Genomic DNA, 13,261 nt, shown 5'->3' on the forward strand with positions numbered 1-13,261 from the left:
TCCATCATTGGTGTCAGTGGGACGAATAGTGCTCCATCATTGGTGTCAGTGGGAGGAATAGTGCTCCATCTTTGGTGTCAATGGGAGGAATAGTGCCCTATCTTTGGTGTCAGTGGGAGGAATAGTACCCCATCATTGGTGTCAGTGGGGGAAGGAATAGTGTTCCATCATTGGTGTCAGTGGGGGGAGGAATAGTGCCCCATCGTTGGTGTCAGTGGGGGAATAGTGCCGCATCGTTGGTGTCAGTGGGGGGAGGAATAGTGCCGCATCGTTGGTGTCAGTGGGGGGAGGAATAGTGCCCCATTGTTGGTGTCAGTGGGGGGGGGGAAATAATGCCCCATCCTTAGTATTAGTGACACCAATGATGGGGCACTATTCCTCCCAATGACACTTAATTTGCTGACCCCTGCTCCAGCCTAGGTACTGCCTGGCATTACTGTATGCTCAGAGAAAAAGCTGTCAAAAAAGCAAGCTGAGTCAGTGTTATTAAACAACACTGCTCTGACGCTATACAAAGATACAATGTAATATATTGTTACATTTGTATCTTATTGTTCATTCATCCACAGATCACAGGGAAGAACGTAGAGCTGCACATGATGTCAGTTAAAGCAACCTGGCAAGTAAAAAAAAAAAAGTGTTTTTTTGCATAAAATGTTCCTCTCCTAACCCCTTATTAACCCTTAGTTTACTCTAATTTGCCAAAATTAACTCCTTAGTCTCCTTCTCTCTTTAACTATTATTTCCCTGCTGATTTTTTTGTTTGTCTCTATTTTAATAATTATTAATATTTTAACATTTGTTGTTTTTTGTTTTGTTTGTTAATATTTTACACATTTAACATATATTTACACATTTTCCATTTATAAAAAGCACAACATTGAAAAGAAAAACATTTCAAATTACAGAATAAAATGCTCACATTTTATGTACAGTAACTCTATTTATTTTTAAACTAACACTGAACAAAAAAAAGAAAGAAAAAGTATGTTTTGTTGTGTTTTATTGTCTAAGAATTGCAGAAAAAAATCACAGTTGACAATATCATAAAAAGAAAGCCTTGTTTGTCCTTAAAAAACAATAGTATTTATTACCTTGTTATATTTAGTAATGACAAATGTATTGTTGAAAAAAACAGGTCCGTAGCAGAAATAAAAAAAATGCTCTTATCCAGGAGTGAGAGACAAAGTGGTTAAACTACAATATCTGCGCTAATGTATAAACATGCATAAACACATAATGATTTTAACCACTTGACCTCTGGAAGGTTTTACTACCTTCATGACCAGAGCATTTTTAGCTTTTCAGCACTGTGCTACTCCAAAAGACTCAACATGCCTCTCAGCAAATACCTAGAGTACCTACTTTCCATAAACTTGGTCACTTGGGGGGGATGTTTAAACTGTCCTGACATTTAAGGCCTGCAAAAATGATAGGTAGTCAGGAAATCCAATGCACAATTAACGCCCCTTGAAAGCCTGAAGGTGCTCACTGGATTTTGGGGGTCTGTATGTGGCTAGTCTGCCAAGAAATCTTTCACATGTGGTATCCCCATACTCACGAGAAGAAGCAGAATGTGTTTTGGGGTGTAATTCCGCGTATAACCATGGCATGTGTAGGAAATATTTTGTTAAAGTGACAACTTTGTGTAAAAAAAGAAATCTTCCATGGACTCAATATGCATCTTAGCAAATACATTGGGGTGTCTACTTTCCAAAAAGGGGTCATTTGAGGGTGTTTGAACTGTCCTGGCATTTTATGCCCAACATTAGAAGCTTCCGACACACATTTACCTACTCTTCTAATGTTGGGCATATATGTAATGTACTTTTTTTTCGTGAAGGCTGTGAGCTACAACAGATTCTTCCATTCACAGTTATCAATCTAGATGTGAAAAATATCTGCCAGGAAAAAGTATCAGATGCTGTGGGAATTTGGACCATCATGTCTGGGTGAATGGAAGACAGGATGAATATATCATGTTTGTCCTTCCTTTTTGCTGCAAGTAGTTCTTCATTCCACAAGCAGGCTTTCTACCCCTTTCTAAGTGGGGTGTTAAGGAGCCTTTGGGGGAAGCCCCTGTGATTAGGTCGCATGTTGCCACAACAGCCAATTTTTTGAAGGAACAAATGTCTTCAAAAGTAGTACGCTTGCATAAACGTTGTCTGCATACAAATGGTACCCTATATGGAACAGAGGTGACAAGTCCTATGCTATCTTACAACTGCTCCCCATATAGTCTGGGCATCCAGGGGACTCCACCTGTCTTTTCCCTCATAAATTCTAAAACTTTATGTTTAGCATGTGGCCGTCTTTCAGAGCTTATACACATTGACATCATATGTGGCACACTTGCTTGGAGATATTGCTTTATTGCAAGTCTGCCAGTTAAATATACAAGGGACTCGTCTATGCGGATGTTTTGTTGGGGCGTATACACACCTGTAAATTTCTGGGAAACGTAATTTATGAAGGGCTGAATTTTGTGGACCTGATCATAGTCAGGTATTGTCACTGAAATGCATAAAATGCAATATTATCTCATACCTCTGCCTTGCAATTGCAGCAAAGAATGTGGGCATATTATGAATCAGATCTTTGGACAAATATGACCACACTTCATTCTTTTTTTTAATGCCCATGATTTCACCCGAATGGCCTGCTTTGGCGTTGATGTACTGTAGAGCATATATATTACTTTGGTCCACTATCAAATTGTAGAGGTCTTTGGTGGAAAAACAGCTAAAAAAAGTCAAGGGGTGTTGTTAAGTTCATTGTATCCACCTGAACCCTGGGTTGGGCTGTGAGTGGAAGGATAATGGGTGCTTCTGAATCTTAGGGCAGCCAATTAGCGTTTGCAAACACCTCTGGAGGGTTACCATGGGCTCTATGGACCTGTGCTTGAATTCTTGGCAGCTGCAGTTGCATTACATTACTAGCACTAGCCACCTCACCAGCGTTTACTGCACTGCTGGTGCTTGTCACTCCACCATGGAATACTGCAGTGCTGGTGTCCAAAAGGGCAAAGATTTACTATGCTGCTGGTGCTTTCTAGATGACCAAAAAGTTGTGCAGTGCTAGTACTTGTGCCCCGCTGTATTTGAGCATAATTATGCATTTCTAGCACTTCAGCAACATGGGGTTGGTCATACCTGGTTTTAGCACCATCGTCCAAGCTAGCTGTCAGGGTGCCACTGCTTTCTACAGGTTTATATTCTGAGCCTGATTTTTGAGAGTGAGGCCTCCCCTTCTCTCTCATCTGTCATGCTCAGAATCCTGTAGGCCTCTTCACCTGTCTACCTTGTTTTGGACAGTTTTGACACTATCTTTACAGGTACTTAGTGGTAATCAGGGGCGGACTGACCATTTGGAAACTCGGGCGCTGCTCGAGGGCCCGGGGTCAGTAGGGGGCCCCATGAGATGCTCCTGGTACCTTTTTCATAGGCTTTTTTGAGTTTGGGCAAGACACAGGGGCCCCATGATCCCCTATTGCCCGGGGGCACCATGAGTTGTCAGTCCGCCCCTGGTGGTAACTATCAAAAAAAGAGAGCCTGGCTCTAGCAATCAGGTACTGCTTGTGAAATAAGAAATACAATTAACTGCTAGTGCTAGCAGAAATCAAGGATGATCTTGCTAACACTGCAGTTTTGTGGACAAAGTATCAGAGATGGCAGTGATCCAAAAAATTACACTAAAACACTGCACTTGTTGGATTGGGTGGAGAGCTAAATGCAAGTGCTGGCTGGTACTGTTAATATTGCATTTTTGGGGACATTATACTATTGTGGACCCTAGTATAGTTTCAAATATATAAAAAAAATGTAAAAAAACATTTTTTTTAATTCTAATTTTTGATTATAAACTAATATGGGTTTTTATTTTTACTAAAAAGATAACTGAATACACTGTGGCCAAGATTTATGATGAAATATTATTTGCAAAATTTTATAAGAAAAACACTTTTCAATTTTTGGACTTTTTCATTTATATAGCAAAAAAAAATTAAACCCCAGTGGTGAATAAATACCACCAAAATAAAGTTTTATATGTCTCAAAAAATGCTAAAATATTCATATGGGTACAGTTTTGCATGACCGCGCAATTGTCAAAGTGTAATAGCGCTGAAACATGAAAATTGGCCTGGACAGGAACGGGGGTAAAAGTTCCTGGACTTGAAGTGGTTAATTATACAGAAACTAAAACTATTTTAGCTCCAGAAAGTGGGCCTCCAGAAGGAAAAAGAGGAAGCAGCTGTGTCTGTCAATGAACATAAGAGAAATTTTACATTTTTTGTTAGGGATGCACCAAAATTCTGGTGGGCGAAACGTTTCGGCTGAAAACACCCTTTTCAGCTGTCTGCCGAAATGAAAAAAAAGCACCAATACAGGTGCTGAAAAAACCCCACCCCTTGGTAGTTCAGTTTTACCTGAGAAACCATCGATCCCGGCGCTAGGCATAGAGATGAATGAAGGAAAGATGGCCGCCACACATCTCTATGCCCTTGGAGGACCGGAGCAATGTCACTTCCGGTTCTGGCCATTTTTTTTTTAAAAGCACTAGATCAATGCTTTTTTTTTTAATCCAATGCTTTACATTGTAGAGGAGTGATGTGGGGTCTTATTGACCGAATATCTCTTCATAAAGAGGACCTGTCACTAATTATTCCTATCACAAGGGATGCATGCATTCCTTGTGATAAGAATAAAAGTGATTACAATTATTTTAAAAGGAACAGTGCAAAAAAAAAAAGAAAAAAAACATTATTATTTTTTTTAAAGTTTAACGTGCCCTCGTCCCCCCGTGCTCGCACATAGTGGTGAATGCATACGTAGGCCATGCCCACATATGTAAACGCTGTTCAAACCACACACGTGAGGTATCACCACGAACGTCAGAGCAAGAATTCTCACACTAGACCTCCTCTGTAACTTTACACTGCTAACCTGTAGACATTTTTAACCAATTCAATACCGGGCAATTTTATACCTTCCTGCCCAGGCCATTTTTCAGGTCTCAGCGCTCTCACACTTTGAATGACAATTGCGCGGTCATACAACATTGTGCCCAAACTAAAATTTTATAATTTTCTTCACACAACTAGAGCTTTCTTTTGGTGGTATTTAATCATCGCTGGGGTTTTTATTTTTTGCTAAATTAACAAAAAAGACCAAAAATTTTGAAGAAAAAACACGTTTTTCTTTGTTTCTGTTATAAAAGTTTGCAAATAAATAATTGTTCTTCATAAATTTAGGCCGAGATGTATTCTGCTACATGTCTTTGGTGAAAATAACCCAAATTAGGATCTATTATTTAGTTTGTAGGAAAGTTATAGAGTTCACAAACTATGGTATAGATCTGATTATTGATCAATCCTGAAGTACTGACAGCCAATCTAATTTCTTGAGGTCTAAGAATGTCAGAACAGTACAGATATCCCCAAATGACCCCTTTTTGCAGAGTAGACAGTCCGACGTACTTCATAAGAGGCATGGCGAGTTTTTTGAAGTTGTATTTTTTTTGTGATCATTTTTCGGAAAATTTTAAAAAAGTAAAAAAAATTATTTTCACTATTTTTTTTTACATACTGTCACCAGTGCAGTACAGCATCACCATATAACTGGCATGGCAGTGATCAGGTGACAGTGTGAAAAAAAAATTTTTTTTTAATTTTTTTTATTTTAAATTTTTTATTAAATTTTTATTTTTTTTAAGATTTTTTTTCATATCTCACTATGTCCAAAGTACCGTATTTTTCGCTCCATAAGACGCACTTTTTTCCCCTCAAAAAAGGAGGGAAAATGTCAGTGCGTCTTATGGAGCGAATATGGAGCGGCCGGTCCGGTATTTCCACCGCGGCCGTGTCAGAATACCGGGCCAGCCACTCAGCTCTACAGCGGGACCTTATGGAGATGACTGCTGACCTTTGGGGAGGTGGGGAGCGGGTACCTGAATTTGACAGGTACCCGCTCTTACTTTGTTCTTTGATCTTACCTGTTCCTCTATCCAGCGGCGCGCTGTCTTCCGGCTTCTGTAGTGTGGGCACTGGGCATGACAGCCGGATGCCAAGTGTGCATGCGCAAGAAGCGGTGCTTTTTGTGAATGGTAAGGCGGTAACTGGGACACATGACAGATCCCAGAAGCCGCCGGACCAATCACAAAGCGCAAGTGCTTCTCGCTCATGTGCACTGGGCACCCGGCTGTCATGCCGAGCGCGATCCGCAGTCTCTGGTCATCCCTGTGCTGTCCGCAGTCTCTGGTCATCCCTGTGCTGTCCGCAGTCTCTGGTCATCCCTGTACTGTGTCCGCAGTCTCTGGTCATCCCTGTGCTGTCCGCAGTCTCTGGTCATCCCTGTACTGTGTCTGCAGTCCATTAGTTCACAATTTTTTTTTCCTGTTTTCTGCCTCTAAAACCTAGGTGCGTCTTATAGTGAGGTGCGTCTTATGGAGCGAAAAATACGGTAGTACAATGTTACCATAGTAACATTGTACTACTTTGGGGAAGTTATCAATATTTTTTTTTTTGCATGCTATAAGCAAGCATTTACCTGAATGACATCGATTCATTCAGGGTTTTTTTTTTTTTTGTGCTTAGCTGTGATTTGGCCACAGCTAATCACATGACATGTGCATGTGATTAGCTGTGACCATTCACAGCTAGACACTAGTATACAATAGATGGCATGAATGAAGCCATCCATTGTATACAACTGTCATGTGACCTGCTGTGATTGGTTACAGCAGGTCACATGGTACCGGCAACCCGGGGGCCGGTACTCAGATCTGTCATCGGCCGTGTCCGAGGTACATGGCCGGTGACAGATCGCGCCACTGCGTGGCTCTGCAAGCGCGCGAACTGCGCATGAGCGGGAGGACGCCATATTGCGCCCTCCCGGAAAGCTAATACATTTTTGCGGACGCCATTTGGCCATAGGCTGGGCGTCAAATGGTTAAAGCATCACCCAGGGAGATTTTTAAGTACCGCAGTTTCACGCCATTCTACGAGCATGCAGAATTTTAAAGTGTGACATGTTGCGTATCTATTTACTCGCCGTAACATCCTCTTACATATTTTACAAAACAATTGGGGTATATATTTTTTTTTTTTTAAAAAAAGTGTAGTTTTTCCAAAACTATGTACTCATTTTTAAAAACTGCGCGTTTCAGTTTTCGGCCAAGCGCATTTGGAATTTTCGGTTTCAGCACCAGAATTTTCATTTCGGTGCACCATTTTTTGTTGTACAATTATACAGAAAATGAAACTATTTCAGCTCGAGAATAAAAATCCTCGTTTGACTCAAAATAAAAAGCGTGTATTCCAGCATTGTCTGCTGTATATTATTGGTGAGGTGAATCCCCTCATAGCCGGAGACAGGTGGCCGCCACTGCACAGCCTCCCCTCATATTACACCCGGCCAGCGGGCCCTGCGCTTAGTCAGCAGTAGGCGTGCCGGAGTGACGCGAGTTGTGGGCGGGGCTGCGTGTGACGGCTCAGTACTCCGGAGGAAGGTGAAGACATGTGGCCGGCAATGAGGCTGATCCGGCGCCAGCTGAGCTCGGTGGCCCGCGGACTGGTGTATGAGAAGCACGGAGAACCGTCGCAGGTGCTTCGGTGAGACATTGACTCCCACGTGAGATGGCCTAGAGGAGCGCGGCATGATGGGAAGAAGCGTGGTTAGGAGCATCGTATGGGAGAAGGGGGCGTGGCTAAGTGACTGCCCTTGGTTCGGCTATGACGTTGTATACCTAAAGCTGAGGGCACGGCTAAGCTAATGGGAAGATAGGTGATCGCTATGGCAATGGATGGGGTAACAGGCAATCCAGGAGAGACAAAAAATACAAAACAAAGCTGAAATTATTCTCAATTGAGTTTTCTATGCAACCTTGCTGATGTGTCTTAGCAGCGCTGGTGTCTCTGTCGCTAACACCCCGGTCATATCTGGTGCGATTTGTATGCCATGCCACTTGCAAATCGTATGCCAAGTCGGACCCTATTGCCTGCAATTAGAGCGATTAACTTGGTCGGAGCCACACCGATATCTAAAATAGTACATGCACTTTTGGTGCGATCTGCATAGACCTCTGTATAAGATGTCTTGCAAATCGCACCTGAAATCAGCATCTCACCCAACTTTTATAATCATGCGACTGCACTGTCAGGCTTGCTGTGGCCCTGGGGGGGGGGGAATTGGGGGAATTTAGGGACAGCCGTTTTGCTGTTATCTTTTTTTTTTTTTTTTAAATAAGTGCCCAGTCCTACTGGTGTGAATTGAAATCACCTCTAATGAATGTGAAAGTGTCTTACCCTGTGCGATTTGCTGCAGCGAGATTGCTATAAAGTAGTTCTTGCATTACATTTTCAGCAGTTTTGTTGCAATTTCATAGAATACATAGAATGGAAATCACACTGCAAATTGGAGGAACTTTTTGAAAATGTTCACAAATAGCAATAGAGTCTTCAGAAATCGTTCTGAAATTGTACACAGATTGTACGATTGTAAATCGCAGCGGTGTGACCGGCGATAGCAGTTTTGCCGTTCTTTCATTTTTTTTTTTTTAAAGATAAGTGCTCGGTCATACCAGTGCGATTTCCTAATTGAAATTGTATCTAATGAATGTCGGTGTCTTAGCCCCCAGTCACATCAGGTGCGATATGGCATGCAATTTGCATGCCAGGCGACTTGCCATTCGCATGGCAAGTCGCATCCTATTGTCCACAATTACAATCAGTGCGCTTCCGACTTGGTCGGAGCCGCACTGATTTCTAAAGTAGTACATGCACTACTTTTCGTGCGATTTGCATAGACATCTGTTGGGGGGGATGCTGAGGATTAACCCCTTAGATGCCAGAGTGAGTATGACAAGGATGCCTTACTGCATGTACAGACAGTTTAATTAGCAATAGCCTGAACTTCCACTTTAAGGGCTGGTCCACACCAGATGCAGTCCAGTGCGTTTATTTTTCTGTATCAAAAATGCTTGCACAGTGTTTTCCATGTATTCCAGTGACCCTAGTTCACACCAGTGCATTCAGTTTCCGGTGCAGAGGAAAATGTAGAACATGCTGCATTTGGTCTGCACAGAACCATACTGGAACATGGCAAACTACATCAAAACTGCACCGGAACTGCGTGTGGTGTGAACTGTAAGCAAAACCGTATCCGGAATGCATCCAGAGTGCATTTTTGTGATGTGAACTGGCCCTTAAGCTGAGCTCCAGACAAAAATAAAATTGTAATGTAACTCTGTACACTTTATTTTTCTACATGCAGTTCAAGTACCTCAGCCTCCTGCAGTTTATCTACAGCAGAGCTCAGACTGGAGAAGGGAGAAGCAGCACAAGGAGCCAATCGTTTGCTCTGCAGGCTAAGCAGCACACTGATGGGAGGATAGAGCAAACAGATATGAACATGAGCTCCTTGTTCTGCTGCTTCTCATTTGGTGTCCCAGGGTGGTGGAGGGGAGAAGACCTGTAAAGTTGGTCCACCAGCACATTGTGAGCTGACAGTGGCACCCACAGTTGTCAGAATAAACTGATCATGAGCTGCAGCTGATCAGTGAACATTTTCCAGTGTGTCCCTTTGTCAGAAGTCAATTAAATTCTGTCAAGTGCGGGCAGCCACACACTGATCAACATTCAGCCAGTGTAGGGACCGATTTACAGTAGTATTGTGAATTGCAGCAGAGAACGAGCAGATCTTCCCTGCTAGATAGGGCTGTGTTGTCACAGAAATAAGTACAAATCCTTTGACAGGCAAAGCAACTCCCTTAGTCACTGGTCACACCTCTGCGATTTAAAATCCCACAATTTGTGTGCACTTTCAGTGTGATTTTCTGAAGGCTTTTTTTGCTACTTGTAAGGATTTTCAATGATTTCTTGCAATTTGCAGTACACTTTTCATTATATTCTATGTATGTGAAATCGCAACAAAACTGCAGAAAAAGTAATGCAAGAACTACTTTAGAAATCATGCTGCAGGAAATCGCACATGTTAAGACACTGACATTCACATTTGTTAGATGCAATTTCAGGTGCGATTTCAATTCGCATATCGCACTTGAAATCGGTATGATCAGGCACTTTATATGAATTTTATCTCTGAAATTAAAGTGGTTGTAAATGCAGGAGGTTTTTTACTCAGGGCGCTGGCAGAAGACCCAAGAGTAGAATCAGATCTGTTCTGTGCAAAACTATTAGGCTACTTTCACACTGATCCGCCGCAAAAATGCATAGGTGTTTTTACCGTGCTTTTTTCTGCACTTTCTGAGTGGTTTTAAAGGACGTGTGACTTAAAAACTGCACCAAAAACGCTTCTCAGAGGCACTTTTCAGGTGTTTTTTAAGCATTTTTCAGACATTTTCCCATGATTTCAATGGGAAGAGGCATTTTTCTTTTTAACTCCCCAAACATACCCCAAAGAGAAGTTTTTACACTGGACCACAAGCACTATGCCTCAGTGTGAAAACATACATAGATATACATTCACATACATAATATAGTGTCTTTCTTGAGCTTTTCAGGCGCTTTTTTTTTTTTTTTTTTTTATGCAATAACGCTTCAAAAACTCCTCAGTGTGAAAGTAGCCTTGCACAGAGCAAGTAAGTATAACATGTTGTATACATGTTGTTATACCCAGGTCACAACCCAACTTTAAAATCATGTGCCTTACAGTGAAGTTTCAAAGTTGGGTGACATGCCAATTTCAGGTGCGATTTGCAAGACATCTGACACCAAAAGCAGTGCATGCACTACTTTAGAAATCGGTGTGGCTCCGTCCAAGTCAGAACCGCACAGCTGTAATTGGGGACAATAGGGTGCGACTTGGCATGCGATTTGCATCCAGTGTGACCGGGTCGTTAATAGAGAAAAAAAAAGTTTTCTAATCGCTTTAACTTGATATCAGATTTAACACTTTCAGTTGTACTTGGTGTATCTGTTTAAAAAATAGTCACAGTTTCCAAAGACTATTAAAGCGGAACTAGATCCATTATTTTAACAGTTTCAAAAAACAGTTATGTCCCTGGCAAGCCAAGATGCTAACTGTCACATTTGCTTCTACTCTCAACCAAACTGTCAAAGCATCAAATGGCCGGTGTCATAACTGATCACACGTGCAGCAACATGACAATTGCAGATCAAAGACTAAGATGGCAGCATCCTTAGCTGAAAAGAATAGGAGAGTTTACTTACTGGTCAAACCGCTGCGATTTGTTTGCAATTTCAGCTCGATTTCTGAAGACTTTATTGCTACTTGTGAAGATTTTCAACGATTTTTTGCAATTTGCAGTGCGCTTTCTATTATATTCTATGTATGTGAAATCGCAACAAAACTGCAGAAAAAGTAATGCAAGAACTACTTTTGAATCATGCTGCAGCAAATCGCAATTGTTAAGACACTGACATTCGCATTTATTAGATGCGATTTCAATTCCCAAATGGTACCTGAAATCTCACTGGTATGACCGTGCATTTAGTTCTGTTTTAAAAAAAGTATGTTTTCATCTGATTGGGTTTTTAGCTTGTCTTTAAAGTAGAACCAAACCTCCAAAAACACTCGCCTCCACCTTCCAGCAATGTGCCATGTTACAGCCCTCACTGGTCCCTGTCTTCTTCTTCACAGCTACTTTCTGGTGCCAAGTTTTCGGCTTTTTAATTGGCCTATGGGGGGAATAATATTATCACATGGGAGTCAGTCGTTCAGTCACACCAAAAGTAGCAATGTGTTTGCGGCCTGCATATGGGGTGTCATTGACCCTAGGTTCACACCCAAGCATTTTCCGCAGCATTTTGCGCTTTGCAGAAACGCACTACAGTCCATTTAACATGATTTCCTATGGGGCACATTCACACCTCCGCGTTTGCATCCGGTGCAGTTTTTGGAAAGGGTCAGGGACCGTTTTTGAATGCAAAAAAATGAGTTTTTGGTTCTTTAGACTTCAATGGAAACACTGTAGAAAAGCAAGCAGTGCGTTTTTGATGCGTTTTAGCATTTTAAATCTGCCTAGCAACAAGACATTTTTTTTTAAAAAAACACAGGTGCAAAAACACAACGCAAAACGCAATGCAGAAACGGGTCAAACACAAACTGTATAAGTGTGAACCTAGGATAACTTTTTATTGACACCCGCTGCAGATCACAAATTTACTGCATTTTGCATATACAGTTTGAATCGCATAGGAACGCACAGTGCGTTCCTATGCGTTTCAGCTGCAGGCATAGTTTGAGCCTGGCCTAAATTGGCCCAGTTGAAGGACTAAACCCACCAGGAAGCAGACCAGGATCCAAACATGCCCATGCTAATCCCTAGGTATGCCTTTTTGATTTTGGTTAAAAAAAAAAAAAAAAAAAGAAAGTTGATTGTTCCTTTTTTGTCTGTTTTTGTTTTGTAGGAAGAATCTAAATGTCTTAGAGAACCTTCAGCCTACCCCTCACCCCCAGTTTTTTTTCTATACCCCCCTTTATCAGGTGGTGGTGTAGGCACGGTATGGATACTTGCCCAGGCAACGGATCCAGCATTGTCCCACTGACATCCTTCTGTCAACAAACACTGCTTAGTCCGCGATGACGTGTTACTTGTGACGTCATCAAGAGGCCCACCAGCTCTTCCGGGTTAAGCCGGCGGAGCCTCACAATGACATGCTCCCCTCCTACTTACTGAAAGACTAAAGGCCTTTTGGGGTATGTGATGAGCATATGCCAGGAGGCCCAGTGAGCACTTTTGATTGAAAAAAACAAAATTCTTGTAGTGGAGTTGTCAAGAGGTGGGAACTTCACAAAGAGGGTGAAGATCCGCTCTAATGTACATAGGCTTAAAGTAAAAGGGTAAATCAGCAACTTTTTTTTATGTTTTATTTTTGTTTTTGGTTGAGCGTATCTCAACCTGTAAACCAAAATACAGTAGGGGGAAGGGGTGGGAGGGGGGTTTTCCTAACAGTGAAGCACACAATCTTATTTTATAGTAACCAATCTGCTTCCAGGTTTTATTGTCAAAACCTAATTGAACAAGCTGAAGTTAGAAGCTGATTGGCTACCATACATAGCTGCACCAGATTCTGTGTGCTCCAGTTTTCGTAAATCTCCCCCAAAATGTTGCAGTTTACCATAACTTAAATGCAGTGGCTGTTTTCTATTTTTTTAGCAAGTGCAAACAGTACCCATTGATCTTACCAGTAATGCATGACCTTGTCTCTTTCTGTGAGCTGAAAAGACAGCAAATACCTTTTAACCTATGGTCATTACAAAGCCACAACAGCAATCGGCTT

At 41.7% G+C, this 13,261-nt stretch overlaps 1 protein-coding gene across 3 annotated transcripts in view; it reads left to right on the forward strand.

The window, feature by feature from the left end:
- The first annotated feature begins 7,449 nt into the window (after positions 1 to 7,449).
- The window catches only part of MECR (mitochondrial trans-2-enoyl-CoA reductase), a 35,866-nt gene continuing 30,054 nt past the window's right edge, over positions 7,450 to 13,261 (forward strand). For all 3 annotated transcript variants that reach the window (XM_089671893.1, XM_089671894.1, XM_089671896.1), the window contains exon 1: positions 7,450 to 7,609. In XM_089671893.1, the coding sequence (XP_089528019.1) occupies positions 7,515 to 7,609 (95 nt within the window). In that variant the 5' untranslated portion in view covers positions 7,450 to 7,514. The remainder of the gene's footprint in view (positions 7,610 to 13,261) is intronic.

Source organism: Staurois parvus, unplaced genomic scaffold, assembly GCF_062004578.1.
Source record: "Staurois parvus isolate SC_StPar_1 unplaced genomic scaffold, SC_StPar_1.0 ptg000115l, whole genome shotgun sequence".
Lineage (NCBI taxonomy): Eukaryota > Metazoa > Chordata > Amphibia > Anura > Ranidae > Staurois > Staurois parvus.